We start from the raw sequence: 20,872 nt of genomic DNA, 5'->3' as shown, positions 1-20,872 counted from the left end.
TTTGAAGCTGAATCAGACTTAGGTATAAGACAGATAAGAGTATGGTTGACCCCATGAGGGATGCAAGCATTCAAAAAAAAAATTGGAAGCAAGGGAAAGTAAATATGAACTTACAAGATCCCAAAACCTTTGGAAAAAACAAGCTTGAAACCCATCTGGACCAGGGGCTTTAAGAGGGCCAAAGGAGAAAACTACCTTCTTAATCTCTTCCAGGGAGGGAGGAGAACAGACGAAGGAAGCCTCTTCGAGGTATAAGACCTGGGGAAAAAGACATTCAATAAAATCAGCATCCAAAGGATTAGAAGTGGTAAAAATATCATTGAGATGTGAGGCGAAACACTGAGCAATCAATTTTGGGTCTTCAACTTTATCTTGTTCAGTTATTACGGCCGTATTTATATGTCCAAGGAGGATTGTCTTGAGTCCACGTAAACTTCAGGTCCAATTGGTCCTTAGCGTACGTTAGATGCCCCCTTCTTGAACTAGAACCATCTTGCAACTGGAGTCTTGGGGAGTCTCAAGTTGACTGGCCATGTGGGGGGCTCCAACTGTTGGTTTGGTCCAAGGAAGCTCGGCCTTAACAACTTCTTCGTATTCTTGAATCGATCGCAAATGGGGCTTCCCATGTGATTTTGAGTTTGGACTCCCGACACGTATATGTATCATTAATAAAATCCCAAATTCACTTGGGGCTGAAAAATGAAGCACAATTAGAGTCCAGTTGGTGCCGAATGAAATTCCATGATGGGCAAATCAAGTTCATATCGATATGGTCTAGTTCACATTGGCGCTGGCTGTTAGAACTAGGGGAACAACTCAAAACTTAAGCTATTAGGTGAAGAGGCCCAAAGACATACGAAAACATCTAAGATAACATACACGTGTAAAGATAGACTGAAGAAAGACAAACGAACGCTCTGATACCATGTTAGAGTGTGAGGGTCCAACTCAAGCTAAAACTATTAGGGGCAGAGGCTAGGGAGTATAAAGACATCTAGTCCCAATCTCCCAAACTTGACGGACCAACATAGGATAGTAGTCCAGCCGCAGCGGAATGATCTTGTTGACTGATTAGGATATTTTGGGAATTCAATCCCTCCACGAGGGCAAAATCGAATAACAAAACTAACCAACCCAAAGATAAGAAGCCGAACAAGAGGTGCTCTCTGCTTCACTAACACTGCGTTCCCTGTCAAATTCCAGGTATTAACTATGAGTTCTCTCTCCCTCTCCCTCTCACTCTCAACGTCCACAGGAATTCAAAGATCTCTTAGCCGTTAGCTCTCGGCACAGTGCACAATCACTTGGTGGTTGGCTTTTAAATTTTTCAATAATATAAAAAAATTCCTTGCATTTTGGCTGTGATTATTATAATCCAATTGTCTCAATGTGTTTATGAAAGTTGGGAATCTAGATTTGATGTCCACCAACTGTTTGAAATTTTGGGATAGAAGACGGTTTTAGATTATGTAGTCAATTTCCATTGCCTTTTTCTTTCTAGCCTTTCCTGGAATCATCAAGGTCACACTTTTGGGCTTTGTGGTAATCTTTCCTGGAATTATAGAGATTGTTATCAGAAAACTTATAGTTGGATGAGTTGAATGCTCTGAGTTCCTAGCAGTAACAGACTGAAAGCGTGTCATGTTTATTGTCTTTAAAGGATTTGTTCTGCAAATGAAATGGTTCTAATATGTCTGCTGAAATATCTCCCCCCCCCCCCAACACACACACACACAAAAAGAAGGGTCTCTGGTGGATCTTATTCTACTACTCCCCACCCCCAGGCGAAGTTGTGAAATGTTTCACCAATTACAGAAATTGTGCCCACCTTCTTTTCTTTGTTTGATATGGGAAGAGATAGATAGATGGTCAACAGGCATAGATCCTCCAATACTCTCATAGCAATAATGTGAAACTTGATTTAATGAGCTTTATATATCTGATTCTCATTCCAAAATTAGTCTCTGGATCTATGGCAAAACAATCAGGTCATTCTTCTAATAGAATTTTGAATTGGAAGTTTCCATATTCCATTCCACTCAAACTTGGCCATATGCATTTTAGAGTCTCCTCTTCTATGATTGGGTTTTTGGCTTTTCATTTTTGCTTTTCTCTTTAATGCTTTTGTGTGACACATTTTTGTTTATACATGAATTCCTAGTCTTTTCTGACTGAATTACAGTTGCCATGGTTTTGTTTCTAAGATTTCCCATGGCATCTTGTATCATGTATTAAGGATCTGTTCATGACAAAGGGACTAATACACTGCTTGAAACAGTGGCATTTGTTTTATTAATTAAAAATAAGCATCAAGGGTGTTTTATTCTGATTCTTTTACTGCTGAATAGATTCTTATTACAGCCTTTAAACCTTTTGCATTCTTTCATGTAAAGGGTTCAAGCCCTCATACATCTCTTGGGTATTGATGGCAAACTGATGTTAATTTTACAGTGAAGCCATTACACGCTCAAAGTCCATAATGCAAGCTGTCCGGAACTTCTCTTCTCCATTTACACTGAAAACAATAGAACAACGAAGAAAGAAATTCACCGCATCTCCTGCACTACCAGAAACTGCTGCTTCTGTGGTACTTGCAGCCACAGTGGTGGGTGCAGCAGCAACCATCCTTGTAAGGACGACCAGAGGTTCCAAAAAGACTGATGTGCGTACTTTCACCATCTAGTGTTTGCTATATGCTTGAAAGAAAATCTGGCCTTGTTTTGGAATCTGAAATATAGGTGGTAGTAAAGAAACTACTGGTTGCTGGGGTTAGAACTTCTGGTTTTCGAATCCCTTATTTTTGTAGAAAGCAAAAGTTTGCCCTAGAGGCAGGAAAACCTTATAAGTGGATCCAAAGAACATGACAAACAAACTTATCAAATACTTGACGAAAGGAAATGGTAGGTGTATCATCTTGCAGCATAGATTTTTTGGATTCCCAAATGACCTTAGCCAAATCAAACATCTTGAATTCTTTGTTGAATACACATGGCACATTTGGACTGACCATTGGAAGCTTGCACCTAAGACACTCTCCCCTACTTGACAGGTGACCTTAATGATCTGATGTATGGCATCCCCTGTCTGCAAAAGAAACATTTAATTGGATGATTCTGACTGTATAAGTAAGTCCGACTTTTTTGGTGCAAAATATCTTCTAGATGAGGTATTGAAAATGTGTAACCATCTGACCTGTGTGCATGTTGAACATGTAAATGCATAAGTAATCTAGAAGGAGGTTGTAGTAGACCTTGACCTTTTAGTGTTCTTCCTTGTCCTTCCGAAACTAATTTTCCCCCATTCCTCTCTGCTTAGTCTCTTTTTGGAATGTGTTACTGATTGAACTCTTTCTTAATAGACAGAACTCTGTCAAAACTTGCGAAGATTGTGGTGGATCTGGTATCTGTGCAGAATGTAAGGGTGAAGGTTTTGTACTGAAAAAGCTGTCAGAAGAAAGTGCTGAGAAGGCAAGAATGGCTGCAAAGAATATGGCCACTCGATACACAGCTGGGTATACAATGTCTTTGAGTACTGCTAAATTGACACTTATTGCAATTTGCTAATAATTTCAAACTGCTTTTTGTTAGGCTTCCAAAGAAATGGAGTTACTGTACAAAGTGCTCGTCTGCTCGATCCTGCAGTACTTGTGGTGGCTCAGGGCAGTTAAGTGGATAATTTGATGCTTCTCTGCTTCTCTGCTTCTACTAGACTTAAATTGGGATTAGTGATTTCATGTACTCTATCATCAGAGGCACAAATAACTTGAGGTTTGATCTTCATAAATTTCTTGTATATTTTAATGTAATTTTAACCTCAACGGGAATATTGTCAACAGCAAATGTGCTTCTAATGGTAAGAAATTTTCTAGTATAAAAAAAATAAAATTTCACAAAAAATGCTATCCTTGTTTGTCTCTCCACCTACTGAAGTTTAGCTATCAATATGGCAATATTTCGTGAGAATAAACAAAGCGATTGCTACACACTACCTCTAAAATTACCTTTTATACCAGTACATGCTGTGCTTTGATCTATAAACTCTTTCAGCATTCACATCTTGATTTGGATTTTCGAAGTTAATAAGTTTGTTGGGGGGGGGGGGGGGGAGGGAACCATGGAGTAATTGAGAAAGTTTGGGGGTTTTCAAACATTATATGGTCAGTCATCGAGGGTGGGGGGAGAAGGAAAACATCTTTTCGTCAACTGGACCAAATCTTGTGGAGGCCCAAATCAGTGGGGAACACGATAAAGAAAACTCTCTATTCTAGAAATTCTCAAAATCTTTTCTTTTAATGTCTATAAGCCGTCGAAAGCTTCTTCTGTTCTTGTATCTTTGCAATGAGATGAAGGATTCTTTGTTTGGGAAGATCAGTGTGGACTGAGGTGTCCTATTAACTAGAAAGCAGTAGGTTCTCTTGTGAATCATGTTACATTTACTAGCTGTTCTGAAATAAGAAGTAAGAAACAGATTCAGTATTTTCTTTTTCATCTGAGAAGAAGATACTCGAAGAAAAGGCACCATTGGGCAAGAGAATTTTGAAATGAGGTTTTATCAACCAATCAGTGGTTGATTATCTTATGTAAAACTGGTTGCTCTGCAGAGACTGGTTTCAGGGTTCTTTTTTTGGGGTGGTTGAGCAGAAGATGGACCCTGTTTATTACCAATTGAAGGCACTGAATCTTGATTACAGATGAAAAGATCAGATGTTTGTGCAACAAATAGATATAATGAAAGATCACTAGAGAAGTAACTCATTAAGGTCAGGTTACTCTCCTAAGTTGGAACTTTTTGATATGAAACTGTTGCCAGGTAATAGTGATTCAGCATTCAGGCCATGGGATGATAGGCCAACTGGCAAACAATTGGAGAAGGCGATTTCGGTATTGCCAATGTCGCCTTTCTTGAGGTTGAGGTTGTCTCGAATGATGGGTACAAGGGGAGCAGCAGCAAATATGGATATGAAGCACATGAAGAAGGAGATCCAGGAAAGATGGAAGGTGCACATACAAGGGTTCGTGAAGGAGAAGAGTTTAAACACAGTGGCCTTGCGCTCAGAATACACAGAGAATGCGAATTTGGCAGTTGTGTCGATTGGGATTGTGGATGAGTCAACTGAGAATGCATTGCTCTGCTCTCTGCCAGTGACTCCATACAATGGAGCTGCCTGGGGCACCATCTATGTCAGTCATCTTCATTCTATCTGTTGAAGGGAAAGAAAATAGAGAAACGCAGAATAAGAAGTGAGCAGAAGAATTTGATTGTAAGAATGCAACTATGGGGCCTCAATGGACCTAAAGAGACCTCTTAAGCAGGAAACTGGCCTGATTATGACTTTAAGACCCACATTTAACCATGTTTATTTGTTTGGGTTAGTGAACAGTTATGTTGAATAGAGTGGATCGAAGTGGAGTGACAGAACCGGATTTGTGTCTCTGACCTCATCAAATAAATGGGATGAAGTTTCAATTGAATTAGTTACTTTCTTTAGTTACAAAGAATGTGCTTGTGCTGTTTTGTTTACTAAAGTTTATCATATCATAGATAGCTGAGAGCCTGAGACACCCATTTTAAATTAGGGTGCAACTTCTTGTCACCAAAGGGTGAGCCAAAAAGTTTTACCTTTTTATAATTGTCTTGTCTTATTTCTAAAAGTTATTTAATGCAGGGATAAAAAAGGGTTTTCAAAATATTGAAAGTATTGTAATATAAAATTTATGTAGAATGACAGGATTTACCCTCAGTAAAAAAAGTATTTTATATTAAAAGGGCAAAATGTAAGATTATGACTTTTTTTTCATCAACCTTGGTTAGAACAAGATTTTCCCTTTAAATAATCAAATGGGTTTTGTTCCTATCCGAATTGGAACACTGTAACAGCGGGTCTTTGTTATGATAAGGTTGTTTATGAGTTGAAGGAATGAATCTAGTTTTATTAGAATTAAACCATAACTTATACTTCATTACTTGCACCAATTCCAATTTTTTTTTTCCTTGGAAAGAAGTTTCCCACATGCCAGTGTACTATTGTAGTCTCACATGGGATTTTTATTGTTTTCTCTCTCCTACCTTGTGTTGGGGCTTTGGGTTACGGTGTCTTGTATTTCATCACTTGCATAAGTGGGTTGGTTCCGAAGGGCCGTTGGGATCAGCCGACCTTTTGAGTTAATCTACGTTATTGGTGGGGCCTCGACGAATTAGCAGGTCCATGTGGGGATTCGGGGCGGCAGCTCTTGAGAATGAGGATGACAACCCCATTCCATGTGGACCCAATTTGAAGTCAGATGAGGAAATCATTCCTTCATATTTTGGACTAGCATGCAACCTTCTTAGTTGGTCTCTCTCAATTGGAAGATCCAAAGTTGAAGCATACAGAGGAGGTGATCCAACATGTTGACAATTTAGAGGGTTTGTCAGATTTGAAGTAAAAAGAGGAGTTTCATTGGGAAGACACTCAAGTCTCTACTTGGCATAGGAGGAAGAATCACTGTATTAGGTTTGCCCCTTATTTTCTTTGCTCAGGTAATTGGAAAATCTAATGCCCCTTAGAAAATCGCAATGTGAGTTCGTAATTGCTCCTTTTTTAGGGACGATCCAGTAGTCTTGGGGTTTTTGTTCATATTGTTTTTCTCTTTGCATGTCCAGGGCCTAGTGCCTCTTGGTGGAATCTTTGCCTTATAATGTAATTTCTCCCTTCCTTTGAGGTTTAATATATTTATTTTGAGAAAGAAATCTCTATCCAGAAGCGTAGCCCTTGCGCTGCAAGGACCAATGAGAGCATGCATGAAAGGATCAACAATGATAAAATTTCTGCCTTTCATGGGGAGGGGAGGCGGTCATTTTCCTAACCCCTCCCCCCGCGCCCAACATTTTCCCAAACTGTATATAAGATGAAATGCCGTAAATTACTGTCTCTTCCTATCTCTTCCCTTGGAACCCCTTGAAAATAGGAAGAGTTTTTCCATGATGTCAGAGTATAGTTTATCAACAATAAGAAATAGTTCGTACACAAGGGGCATTTAATGTGGGGAGAATGTGAGATTCATGGACAAAAAGTGAGAGGGAATGGGCAGAATCTACACACTTGTGTCATGGGAAATTGAGAATCCTATTCCCCTGAAACCAATTTTAAAAAGCAAACAAATCCCAACAGGTGTCCCTCCTCGGCTATCTTACAACCATGAACATGTGTGACTTGGCTCAGTGCAAGGATTACAAACTTCCAATCAAGGGTCAAATTGATCCTTAATTCCAATAGATGAGCATCCTTTTTAAATGGAAGAATATCCTCTTTGAAAAGTAGTTTGGTTCCATCTGCTAGAGCTTGAAGAATTTCAAAAGGATCAACGTATTCAAGTCTAAGTACATTGTTGCATCCTTGCAAATAGGTTTTTCTAACCACACAACAATCACTACTCCAATTGTGATTCTTGATACAAGAGAAAAAAAATAACTATACGAGCTCATAGACCTCTTTTAAGGATTCCAATCTAGAAAAGTAATTGATAGCTTTTCTGTCATAATATCAATCAATTCCATACGTTTTAACTTGAAGTGAAGAAGAATTTACTAATCATTACCAAAAAACCATTGAATATCCAAAAATTTTTGTACCAAATAACGAGTTAATGAATATCCTTCTTTTTGCCATTGAACTTCCAAGTCAAATTCATCCCAAGGGTGATTAATTTTATGAAGTAGCAAAGATTATAATTAGATCAATGATCGTGGACCTTTTTTCAGTCATTGACTGATAAATCACTACAAGTGATAAAGATATATAATTTAAATAATGGAAGATCCAATATTTGAAAATTGTATGTAAAGTAACTGAAAAAATAGAAACAAGACCAAATATAATATGACCGTTATAAAAAAGTCCAAAATCTTTAGAGGCAGAACCAATCATTAGTTCACAACCATGGGGCGAGTGAAATCAGACACACAAATCGATTAATAAAAGAATAGAAAAATTTTTTATTGCGTCACTTAAGTTATATAGGGATTCCTGAAGCCAAAAATTTAGAATGACAAGTTCTTCATTACCCAGAATAAAATAACATCCGATCTAGATGAGATCGTAATCAAATCCCAAAACCCTAGAATCAGCCCCCTCTGATCAGAAACCCAATGACCTGGTCCCAAAAACCTTAGAATCAACCGATCTAATTCCGATTTTTGAAACAATGGTTTATTGTTAGGATTTGATGTTGATAATAAAGAGGACGGAATTGTTCACAGATACTCCTTGTGTTCTGGCTTGATAGGTAGCTGGGATCATCTTCAATTGTGGATCTTTCAAATCTTGATCCTTCTTTGTTTGAAGGCTTTAACTCTCATGTTGCAGATTTTATTCACAGCACGGAGTGGCACCTCCCTCACGTGATATCGTATCAGTTGAAAGATATTTTTGATTTAGTGCAAGACACCACCATTCCAGTCCCACCTCTGGAGCATGTTTGTGTTTGGTCCCTATCTCCCTCAGGTGCCTTCTCAGTTAGATCAGCTTGGGAATCCCTTAGAAGAAGAAACCCTATGGTGGCTAAGAGTGTTAAACGGTCCGATTTAAACCGCTTGAGTAAACGATCTCAATTTTGGAACAATAATCGAATCATTTATTAAACAGTTTCATGGTTTTGGTTTAAACGATTCAATTCGATTTCGATTTGATTTTGACATCCTTAATGGTGGCATGGTCTTCATTGATTTGGCGAAAAGGTCTCCAGCCTCGGCACTCTGTATTTGATTGGAAATTGTTTCATGGGAAGCTTCAGACGAATGACAAGATATAAGCTATAGGTGTCTCTATTCCTTCTAGATGTGAGCTCTGTTTGAAAAAGGATGAATCACTAAACCATCTATTTCTGGAATGAGAGTTTACTCAGTCGATCTGGACCTCTTTTGCTTCAGTTTTTGGTGTAGGTTGGCAGCCTCTTCCCTCCTTAGACGGTCTGTGCATATGGTGGAAATCAAAAGCTTCTGTCATATTTGTAAAGGAAGCCTGGCTTGCTGGTTTAATTCTCATTCCTTTCTTTGTGTGGTTGGAACGAAATCGTAGACAATATGAAGAGAAGAGGAGGACCCACCTTCAGACTTGGCGTGTAGTACAGAAGGAGATGAGTTACTTATCCTCAGTTTTTCCCCATCGTATCTCTTCCATGGACGACCAGATGCTTGCAAGGAGATTGATGCTTGAGTATCACCCTCGCTCTCCAAAGTCAATTTTGGAGATTTTTTGAGCCCGACTTCCACCTACTTGACTGAAACTTAATGTAGATGGATGTTCTTTGGGAAACCCTGGGCTAGTAGGCGGAGGAGTGTTTTTCATGACCACAACACAGCTATGATTTTATGTCAGGAATTTTTTTGGGCCTCAACAAATTTTGAGGCGAAATTCTTGGCGCCGGTATTGGGTCTGGAACATGCCAAACGGCTGGGTGTCTCTCACCTATGGATTGAGTGTGACTCTGTTGCTGTGTCGATTCTTGTTGCTAAAGGGCCCGCCCTGATTAGATTGCTTAGCGAGACAATGGATATAGGGGCCATTAAAAGGACAATATTCAATAAAAAGAAGTTGCCTAGTTTTTTTCCAACGTTTGTGGAAGAGTCAGTTCTCAACAATAATATCAGTTGGTTAGGTTGCCTTGGAAGTCATTCAAAAACAGAATTAGTAGAAAACTTGCATGAGCTGAACTGATTCATATCACAATCATAGCATCATAACCAACGTTTGGGTAGTGGTCCACTATTTACTGGAAAAAAGCTTTACCATGACTGAAGACTTGTTTCTACTGTAAGTCCATACAAAGCTGGACAGCTTCCATGAGCTGCAATTCAGAACCCCTGAATTTTCTGTACTCTCCTCCTTTACCATCAAAGTAAAATCTTTTTGGGAAAATTATAAATTATCCATAATAAATATGTATTACTAAAATGCCTAAACAGTGTTTTCTCTACAGAAAAGCTCAGATTATAATATTAACTATATTGATGACATACGTTGGCATCGATAATTCTTCCTCAAAAACAAGGATGACCTCTAGAAGGCTTAAAATGATGATCATGGATCTAAAATGATAATTGACAAGACCTTTAGTTACCTAAAATGTTGGAGTTACTTCTCAAATGCAGAGTTTACTATCCAGCTGTAGAAGAGACTTGATCATCAACAATGAAGGTTCAAAGTGACCACAATTGTCATGAGGCGGGTTCAAGTGACCGCAATTCTCATGAGGATGCATTTGAAAAGAAACTACTCATGCATATATGCACATTAATGTGTGCTCTCAATGATCATCTCTATGAGCAGCTAGAGCACATTTGCCCAACTATCATAACTCATATGGGTTGATAAGGAAAATATGGACAGTATATCTTTATAAACATTTTAAAACATACTACCATTTTAAATACTCCAGGGAAGAAGCAAGTAAGACATGCAACAATGAGTTCTGGAGTCCAACAAAGTGAACCTAAATTTCATCAGCAGCACTGAGACAGTTGACTTACTTCACTGCTATTTCCCGTATGAGTTCTGCCACAACTATATCCATTTACGGAAGGAACAAACCAAAGTGAAGGTGATATAAAATGCACCTCAAGTGCTTGTTCCCCCCGTCCTTTGAATTGGTTTGAAAAGCACAACTGTAACAAATTTTGCGCGGAAGCGATGTGTGACCCCGAGTGCCACCACTGATTGTTGGGTCTCCCTATTCTCAATGCAGAGATGGTTGAGAATCACATTCTGCGGCGAAGGAAGAGAGCCAGAGGTATCTCTTCCTGCTGGAAAGCTCAGCAATGGGTGTTGCAAGTGAGGAGGAACTAGAGGTGGGTCCCTTGCCTCATCTTCATTGCCCGGGTACGGGTTGTTGTAGCTTGAATCAGGTGACCTGGGAACTTCAAATCCCACCACGCTTACCTCATCCTACATAAGGTGTCTCATCAAAATCACAAGCCTTGAGGGGTCATAATTATCAGAGGAATTAAATTTAAATTACCAAGGTGCATTGCTTACTTGGTCTTCACCATACGAATTATCCATGATGATACAAAAATGACCTGGATACCAGTGCCCAATCATTAGTATTTAAATAGCTCAAGACTTGAACAACACAAGCAGAAATAGGCACAAAGCTATCAAAAGGTGAGCTACCCCAATGATCAAATGGAAGGTGCAAAAATGGAAAGAAAAATGAGAAGTAGACAACCTAAAGGATCATATAAGTCAAAACCAATTAATAAAATTAGCTCATTGAAAACAAAGATTTCCTTTTATTATTCTAGACCTGCCATGGTGCAGTTCCTTTTGAGGGTATAATATGGTCCATTAGTTTGACTAGGAATTTATCTTTTGGAGGATGAGATAAGCAAATTCCTTGAGTTATGAGTTAGCTAGAGTGGCTGAACAGACACCAGCTTTCATCTGCCACTATCTTACCTTCTAACCTTCTTTTTTTTTTTTTTTTTGGGACAGGGAGGATGCGAGTTTTGGCCCTTGGCCATTTTCGCTTTCTGTTGTTGACAACATTTTATTGTAGCTTTCCCTTCTCCAAAAAAGGAGGGGGGGTCAAATCCTTTAATTTTAGATACCAAAACTTTGCAGTAACTACAAATATAGCTCATAAATCTCAAGTTTCACCTTACGCTAGCAAACAGAGTTGTTTGGAACCGAAAACCTCTAAATACTAGCGGTAATGGGAGGCTCCATCAATCAAATTAATGCAGTTGGTTCAGGAGAAAGCAGTACTCTTCCAGCCACAAGGCCAAATGGCTGCAAGTGCAAAAGCATAATCAAGTTCAAGTTCAAGTCCAAGTCTTGTAAGATCCCAAAGTGAAGAAGCAACAAGCTTCCTTAAGGAGCCTGGATTTGAGGAGAAACAGAAGAAAGCATAATTGTCAAGGCATTATTTAGGCGTCGTCTAGGCATCTTGGGGTCTTCTTGGGTCCAAGGTGATAACATGCTTTGTTTGATGCAAGAAAGGTGACTGACTGCGTTGGATGCCTAGGCGCCCCCTTGTGGACAGCATAGCTTACATAATATCAATTTTTTGACACTTCGTGAGTTTATGTTGATTAATGTTTATGGCTTTGTTTTTTATGAATATGCTTGTATTAAATTCAATGCTTTGTTTATTAATGGTTAGTTACAGAGGCATAGAAGTGGACCCCTAAAAAATAAAGGCCGTAATGGATATGCCACCACCCAAAACTGAGAAAAAATCAGGGGATTACTCGGTAGGATCCATTACATCAGTTGATTCATCACTCAGTTAACCTTGGTGTGTGAAACAATCTTCAAATTGCTCAAGACAAACCAGCCTAGGGAATGGAATGAGCAATGTCAGCAGGATTTCAATAAAATCAAAGAATATTTGGCGAACCTGCCTGTCTGAACACTGTCAATACCAGGGAAACCCTTACTATTATACCTATCAATAATAGACACTGGAAAAGGGACAATGTTGGCGTAACATCAGGATACAATAAAATACCTATTTGAAAAGCCAGCCTTAACAGTACGACTCACTCGAAGGATTCTATTACTATCAGAGTTCGACGTCAAATATGTAACACAGGACGAATGATTGCTGTCCATCTCTCATTGCATCCAATCCCTGATATCAGACCTCTGGAAGATGTTTTCCAAGAAGAGGATGTCCTGAACCTAGAACCAGAAGACAAGAAATGGTCTGGCATTTTGCTGATAGCACCAGATGGATCTCACATCTCATGGGCGTTTAAGTTAAACTTCGAATGTACAAACAATATGACAGAGTATGAAGTTTGCGCCATAGGACCCGAGGGCGCATTACAATTGACCTCAAAAGATTGGAAGTTTATGGAGTCTCATCATTGGTTATATGCCAAATGCAAGGAAAATGGAAAACAAAGGATGAAAAATTAAGGCCATACCAAGAGCACGTAGATGCCCTGGCCAAACAAATCACCTTCAACTATTTACAAAGAGATAACAAGCTGTTCGTCGTTGCATTGGCTACCCTCGCATCCATGGTCGATATGGACTGAAGAACTTAAAAAGAGTCCCCTAACCCCAAATCTTTCCCAGACACCTCAAAACCTTCACAGAGAACATCATAAGAACAAAATTGATTTTTTACCATTCTTCAAATTTCTCAAATTTTACGCATTAGGATGCAGCAGAAAATTCTTAACCTCCCAATTGAAAAGGTTAAACCTAAAAAAATATAGACCAGAACCTCTCTGTCCACCAAACCATCATATTGCCAAATGGATGCTCCTCTGTCGATCACCAGCCAATGTATATATGGGGAAGTATGACACAATCAACCCCTTCCAACTACCTCATAACCCACTTTAAACCCAACATGCCCCACATAATCAGTTCGCAAGTCTGTAATATTTATCCATACTTCCAAACTGTTAGAGAGCCTAACTTCTCTAGAGTTCTACCAACCAATACTCCAGACAATTTTCATTCACAATTATGTTCCTCCGAGGAGAACTATATATAAATCATATTAAACCTTGATGCAGGGTAAGGCCAGTCCAAACAGGCACCTTAGTGGTTCCACATGGGTTTGGTTCTAGGCAGCCCAAACCAAGGCTTATTCTGGCCATCAATTTGACTCCTTGACAGGCCCACAATTGGGCCCATATAGGTGTTATTTTTAAGACCATTGGTCCAGCCAAGATTCTGCCCTAGATACCCATCGGTCATTAGGTTTTAAAGTGGAGATTTTTTTTCCAGATTTTGTGGATCCCAGTTGGCTGTTGCATGGAGAGAATCAGGGTGGTACTTCTTTGCTTAGAGAAGATTTTTAAGGAGATCTTGTGGGTCCCATTAGAAGTTATTAAGTGGAGGAAGATCTTATCCTAGTGCTGCCATAGTTTGGTTACTATTTTCAATAAGTTTCTAATTCCTTTCTTTCTTTTTAATGTAATAGCAATAGGGTGATTTAGTTTCTATCTTCTCTCTTTCTTTTTTTTCCTTTTTTTGTTGAAGTTTAATTTCTATCTTCAAGCAGCCCACGTATAGTCTGGGTTACCAATTTTGTAATCTGATTTCTTACATTATTATAAATACAAGAAAGGGGAGACATCACCACCGATTTTGGATATTGAAAGAATGGGCTTTGCCTTGTGTGCTGATTGAGTCAGTTGCTGTGGGCAACAGTGTATGGTAAGAGACCATGGTGAGAGGCCCTTCTTATCTTTTCTTCTTTTCTTTTGCTTTCCAACGGATATTCTGTCCTGCAAAGTTCAGCAATCATACCTCCTCTGTCGTGGGTTATTTCCAGGTAATATCAGTATCTATTTTGTGCCTGAATAACTACTATTGCTGTTCTAAAAAATACTAATTGATTCTGAAGTTTCCAGTCCGGTTAAGTGCCTGTGATAGGTGTTGTTTAAAAGCAATAAATTTTAATTTTCAGCCTCTGATTCTGGAAAATCTAACCATCAGAAGAATCTGAGTTTTTACTATGTTATTCCCCTACTTGTCTGTCCCCTTCAACCCCAGTCTGAACTCCATCAGACCATTGGATTGAAAGCTGAATGAGTTTATCATTACTTTCTATTTTATGTGTTCTTAACCTTCATTTTCTGTTCTTATCTGTTTCTCTCAATCCAACCAGTGCCAAATATTTTAGGTGCATAACCTATCCTTAACGACCTTCACTCAACTAGGATATCAGCCTAATCCATAGGGCAGAATAGGAGTTAATGCTATTGCTACATTCTGTATGCTGATCACTGCGATTCTGGCAATTAAGTAGGTTAGCTAGTGTTTGTTCTCTTGCAGCCTAGTCCACCTACAACAAACCTCCACAATGATTTTTTTTCATGAAGTCCATAGATCTATATCCAATGTCTCAGTACACCCATTGCAATCTAATCAGACCTCCCTCCCCCCAAACAAAAGAAAAGAATATGCACTCTTTTCCACCTAGCCCACCTACATCAAACCTCCACAATATATATATTTTTTCTTCGTCATGAAGTCCTTAGACCTATATCCAACATCTCAGTACACCCATTGCAATCTAATCGGACCTCCCTCCCCCCCCCCCCAAAAAAAAAAAAAAAAAGAAAAAAAGAAAAGAATAGAAATATGCACTCTTTTCCACCAAGCCCACCTACAACAAACCTCCACAATGATTTTGTTTCATGAAGTCCGTAGATCCTATATCCCATATCTCAGTACACCTATTGCAATCTAATCAGATCTCCCTCCCCCCAAACTAAAGAAAAGAATAGAAATATGCATTCTTTTCCACCTAGATAACCTCTTTTCCAGTCTTACCAAGACAGTATGACAATTTGATACAGCCTTAGAACCCACCCCATGAGCGATACCCAAAAAAATAAACAAAAATCTCCCCCTTCAAATTCCCAATCTGGTACTGGTCAGAAAAAAAAAATTACTCTTCCATCCTAACCCCAATTAAGAAACTCTTCCTCATATTAACCCACAATACTGGAATTGCTTCAAAATCCCTAGGCATAGCCCCAACCAGGGACCTTACACATCGTTAGCCCCAATCCTGACATTGCTTTGAAATCCATACACTAAAAGACCATCCCAGTGCACGAGGCGCCCGCCACTGCAGGGTCTGGGAGGGGAAAATCTACGCAGCCTTACCCCTGGCTGTTTCCAATTTTTGAACCCACAACCAACAGGTTGCAGTATCATCCATACACTGCAAGTGAGAAATCACCAGAGAACATTAACTACACATACCGATTAAACCCATCAATTTCCTATCCAAAAAAATCTAAGTAAGCGTTTTTACCGCAAACAAAAAGAACTCAGAAAGTGGATCCCTTGTCTTATCCAACGAATAGGCACCCTAATTAGATTATATGAATAATAATATCATGAAGTAGTTCATTAGCCTGTCAATTTATATGGTATTTATGGCGCACCCTCCCCCTAACAAAAAAATAATAATAAAATAAAATAAAAAAAGGAAGAAAAGGGTATAGCTCTTTTTGTAGTTTCCTTATTGAACAAAAACCTGTTACCTGGGCACTTCAAATAGTGAGCTGTACAAATGTCCAACACTTCATATAAATAAATAAGAATGCAAGAAATGGAATCTTTGCTGCACTCAAATTGTATCTTTGGCCATGTCCAAGTAACATAGCTAAAACATCATGATTCATAGCTGTAACTTACTGCAATAATATCTAACTGTTGGACCACATGAATGTTCTCATACTCATGATTTCTTCATCATTTTCTAGTTCCAAAATATCATTTTTATTGCCACTGGATGCAAGTCCTCATCTGTGAACATTTGCTGCTGGGGTACTGTAAGAAAAAGAAAGCCATTTGATCATATAATTTCAAAAGGAAAATTTCCCCCACCCTCCTTTGGTCGAAGTGAGCCTAAGCCTCAGTAAGGCCAACCACTATCTATGTGACAACTGAAATAGGCAATACTACCCATGTTTTTTATTTATAAGTAACATCACCCAAGAATTGGATGTTATACTAGGAGTCATCAATTTCCAAGTGTAACTAAGCCCATTGCATTGCATTGTGTTGGATGACTCACCATATTTTCGAATCTGACTGCTTTAAAATGAGACAGGCACATACATATATGGGCTTCATTATTAGTTTTTCTGGGTAGATGGATCTTCATCATCATCATCAACAACAACAACAACAACCCAGACTTATCCCAACTAAATGGGTTCGGTTACATGGATCCTTGCGAAGACAAAATATTAATAATAAAAGTAAGAGAAATGAACACAATGCAACAAATACACATCAGTCTCATAAAAACTAACTGGATCGGCTACATGGATCCTTGCCCTCCAATCAACTCTATTTGATGTCGTCATACTTGACACAAGGAAACAAGGACCAAACTATACATGTCTTTCCTCATCACTTCTCCAGGGATCATTTTAGGCTTGCCCCTAGTTCTTTTAGTATCTTCAATCTGAATCAAGTCACTCCTCCGAACTAGGGCATCCAAAGGCCTCTGTTGAACATGGCCATGCCACCTCAGACGACTTTCTCGTAGCTTATCTTGAATCCGGGCTACTCCCAAACCAGCTCTAATATGATCATTCCTTTTAATCCTTCTTGTTTTTCCACTCATCCATCTCAACATCCTCATCTCCACTACACTTAGTTTATCTATATGAAGCTTCTTAACTGCCCAACACTCTGCGCCATACATCATAGCCGGTCTTATGATTGTCTTGTAAAATTTTCCTTTAAGATTTAAAGGGATCTGTCAATCACATAACACTCTGGATGTACCTCAATTCATCCATCCTACTCTAATCTTCTGTGAGACATCATCTTCTATATCACCTTCATTATTGATGATTGATCCTAGATACCTAAAATGGCCACTTTGCGGAATCTCCATTTCCTCAACTTTCACCCCCTCATTATTCGTCCCGGAGTTGCTAAAATTACAATACCATATACTCCATCTTCGTTCTACTTATCTTAAAACCTTTTGATTCCAAGGTTGATCTCCATAACTCCAGTGTGGCATTAATTCCAGCTTTAGTCTCATTCACCAAAAAATGTCATCAGCAAAAAGCAAGCACCAAGGAACCTCTCCGTGGATGTCTCTGGTCAACTCATCCATGATAAGCGCAACCAGATAGGGGCTTAAAGCTGATCCTTGATGTAACCCAACTATAATTGAGAATTCACTACTTCAACCCCCCACGGGCTAGTCACCACCACTGCATCATATATATTTTTAATTATGTCCACATATTTACTTCAAACATATCTCCTCCGTAGCACATGCTAGATTAAATCTCTAGGCAATCTATCATAAGCTTTCTCTAGATCAATAAAGACCATATGGAGATCCTTTTTGCTCTCTCTAAATCTTTCCATGAGTTTCTAAGTAGGTATATAGCTTCTGCTGTGGATCTTCCTAGCATAAAACCAAATTGGTTCTCGAAATAGTAGTATCCTTTCTAAGGTGTGTTTCAATAACCATCTCCCATAATTTTATTGTATGACTCATTAGTTTTATGCCTCTATAGTTGTTGCTACTTTGAAATTCACCTTTATTTTTGTAAATCGGGACCACAATGCTTCTCCTCCATTCATCTGGCATTCTCTTAGTGCACATAATCTTATTAAACAACTTAGTTAACCAAGATAAGCCACAGATTCCTAAGCTCTGCCACACTTCTATTTGGATATCGCCTTTATTTATCTGTTTTTTTTTATAGGTGCACTTCATTAAAAGTTCATCAGTTATAAAACAGAATGATTATGAGCTTCATGGAACTGATTTAGTTCCTCTGAATGCTATTAGATCTAAAGGGTTATTTGCTAATAAAACACTGATCATAAGGGGGCCACACACACACAAAATTTAATCTTAATTTATTACCTTATTGACATTGGAAATGTAACCTTATATATCAGTACTTACCAATTATCCTCCCAATAAAAAATTAAATAGTTAACATTAGAAATTTCATTTTTATTAAATACTCACCATTTGATGCAGTAGTATCAACAGTAGGAATTATTGGGCTTTGTTTATCTGGGTTTTACTTTGTAATAGGCTAGAAATATAAAGCTTAATGGGTAGAACAATTAGTATCAATGTTTTTGGGAGTTAGTGTCTTGTTCCTTTGGCTTTAAGTCATTGAATATGAGTAGCAATAGTTGAAAATGAGTCCTAGTCTCATTGTTTGGTGCCAAGTCCTTAGAGTCTCTAGGTTTCCTATTAGTTATAGGTTTTGTATACGAATCTATAAGGGGAAAGCATGGATTGGATATATCCTAGTTTGGACTTTGGATAACATTATTGAGTCAATTGAAGTCAATTTCATATTTTATTAGCTTTTCTATTAAGTTTCTATTTAGATATGTAAAGGGAAACTTGTTTAGTTGGTTTCCTACAAGAACTCAGTGCCAAGGCCGATTTCGACCAGCCAGGAAACCGAGATTTCCAAAGCCTGGTATTTTTTGGGCAAAACTCGAAATGTCATGGGCTGGTCAAAACTGGTCGAAACTACCAAAACTGGTCGAAATTATTGAAATTTCCGAAATATTGTCGAAACTTGGTTGATACAGTATTACATATAGGTTTCGTCTCCAAAACTTAGGAAACCGAGATATCTTGGACGAAACCAGTCTTGAACCATGTTTGATACCTATTATTCTTCTACTATTTTAGATAGAATGGATAGTCGGGGTCTGTAAACCTCAGATATGACAACAAAACAATCATATCTACTAGGTTAAGTAAGATCCAATCACTGTATTTAATCAGTCGGTCACTCCATTCCTTCAGTTGTTTAACCCTGCTTTCCTATTACTGCTGTTTTCTATCATCCTTTACAGCATATCTGTACCAGTTATTTTCTCTGTCTTGAGTTTCAAACCATCTGTCCCAGTTACTATCACTTTCTGGTTTAACCATAATTGGTGAATTTGAGCCCAAAGCTGATCAGGAGGTCAGAAAAAGCTGGCCTATCATAACTACCTGTTTGAGTAGACCCTATAGCCTATTTGGTTGTAGTTTCAGGCTAATCTGGTCAGTAAATCTCAAAATATCAGATCTTTCCATTAAAACTAAAATTGAGCCTACTAATTTCCAGAATTGTCATTGATTATTCTGCCATCTATTCTTCTTATAATCTGAGCCCTCGTTCCCTTATTTGGCCCCATTACCTGCATACAAATTAGGGTCTTTTGGTCCCTTCCTGCATACTAAATGGAGAATCTGCCATGTAAAGATTCCTCTCCATTTATTTTGCAAACTTTGTGATATACAATAATAAATGACATGTCTCAATATGGCAACCTTATAGAAAAATCACGTCCACAGAAGGACACAAATACAATTCAAGAGAAACCAATATTAATCACCACAGAAAAGACTACTTTTTGAGACAATACAAACCTGATTACTTCTCAGGCTTCAATCCTTCAAAAAGACAGTCAACAACCTCCCACAGCCCTTCTCTATACAAAGATATATATGAACAGAAGGGGAAAAAAGCCTGTCCCTCCAGATGCTTATCTGCAAATATATGCAAACCAATGTGACATCGAATTGAACCCAAAGAAAAAATACTCTGGAAAAAAAAAATTGCATTTAACAATCTAAAGTTCTAAACCTTGCCAGTAACACTAAAAATAATAATAATCTCTGCAGAAAATTAAAGTTTTAATGCTTCGAAACCAAATTAAATAATACCAAAGAGGAGGAAAAAACAAAAAATAGGAAAAAAAATTTACAAGTCGGAAAAGGCTAAGAACCCAATGAGACTGAGAAATCATGAAAAATTTAACCAACATTAAGCAACAATAATAGGGTAATTTTGGGGGTAGGGAGGAGCAGAACAGAAGGGGGAAGAATTCCAAACAAGAAGAATAGAAAGAGAACAAAGATCACAATCTGTGAGTACCTGTTAACGAGCCCACCGAAGCACTCTCTCTATCTCTATAGAGAATCAGCACAGACAACCCGACAGGAAATCTGAATTACCATACAAAGCCCCAAACCAAACACAGCAAGCTCCCCACCACTTCCCTTTCAAAATCAAACCTCCCCATCCCCTTTTCCCCAAAAAAAAAAAATAAAAATCGTACAAAAATAAAGAATGTGTTACTAATAACTTACTATCCAATCCAATATTCCAAGTTCCCCAAGCGATACACAAACTTGCAGGAGACAAGAGGAGGGATGATTACTAGTTAGGCGTAGCGAAGCATGCAAAAACCGACAACCATTGTTCCTTTTGGGAAGAGTTCTATAAGCATTATTAAGCCTCTCTATAACTCCATTAACCAGTTCTTCTCGTCACTTGGCAGAGGAAAGCGATCGATGTCCTTCGCCGACACGCGCGAGTAGGAGATTTTAAATCACGCGCCTCGTAG

General features: G+C 38.5%; 2 protein-coding genes across 2 annotated transcripts; one reads left to right on the top strand and one right to left on the bottom strand.

The window, feature by feature from the left end:
* The first annotated feature begins 1,171 nt into the window (after positions 1 to 1,171).
* On the top strand, positions 1,172 to 3,779 carry LOC122656890. The gene is made up of 4 exons (XM_043851583.1): positions 1,172 to 1,203; positions 2,452 to 2,662; positions 3,363 to 3,511; positions 3,588 to 3,779. The coding sequence occupies exons 2-4, from the start codon at positions 2,480 to 2,482 to the stop codon at positions 3,673 to 3,675; spliced, it is 420 nt and encodes a 139-aa protein (XP_043707518.1). The 5' UTR covers positions 1,172 to 1,203; positions 2,452 to 2,479; the 3' UTR covers positions 3,676 to 3,779.
* Positions 3,780 to 10,344: 6,565 nt separating this feature from the next.
* LOC122653625 (SNF1-related protein kinase regulatory subunit beta-3-like) lies at positions 10,345 to 20,523 on the bottom strand. Its single transcript, XM_043847529.1, has 3 exons — positions 20,401 to 20,523; positions 11,012 to 11,055; positions 10,345 to 10,921 (listed from the first exon to the last, which is right to left on the bottom strand). Exons 2-3 carry the CDS (start codon positions 11,036 to 11,038, stop codon positions 10,595 to 10,597), a joined length of 354 nt encoding a protein of 117 aa, XP_043703464.1. The 5' UTR covers positions 11,039 to 11,055; positions 20,401 to 20,523; the 3' UTR covers positions 10,345 to 10,594.
* Positions 20,524 to 20,872: the final 349 nt, after the last annotated feature.

This window comes from Telopea speciosissima, chromosome 3 (assembly GCF_018873765.1).
Source record: "Telopea speciosissima isolate NSW1024214 ecotype Mountain lineage chromosome 3, Tspe_v1, whole genome shotgun sequence".
NCBI classification, from domain to species: domain Eukaryota; kingdom Viridiplantae; phylum Streptophyta; class Magnoliopsida; order Proteales; family Proteaceae; genus Telopea; species Telopea speciosissima.
Note: the sequence above shows the minus strand (reverse complement) of the source record. Positions and strands in the feature narration are given on the sequence as shown.

Excerpts from the sequence above, each read along its gene's own strand:
- LOC122656890 (XM_043851583.1), top strand. The coding sequence starts at position 2,480 with ATGCAAGCTGTCCGGAACTTCTCTTCTCCATTTACACTGAAAACAATA. Across the intron at positions 2,663-3,362 it reads GAGGTTCCAAAAAGACTGAT|AACTCTGTCAAAACTTGCGA; the intron begins GTGCGTACTTTC and ends CTTAATAGACAG. Across the intron at positions 3,512-3,587 it reads GCCACTCGATACACAGCTGG|GCTTCCAAAGAAATGGAGTT; the intron begins GTATACAATGTC and ends GCTTTTTGTTAG.
- LOC122653625 (XM_043847529.1), bottom strand. The coding sequence starts at position 11,038 with ATGGATAATTCGTATGGTGAAGACCAA. Across the intron at positions 10,922-11,011 it reads ATTCGTATGGTGAAGACCAA|GATGAGGTAAGCGTGGTGGG; the intron begins GTAAGCAATGCA and ends CACCTTATGTAG.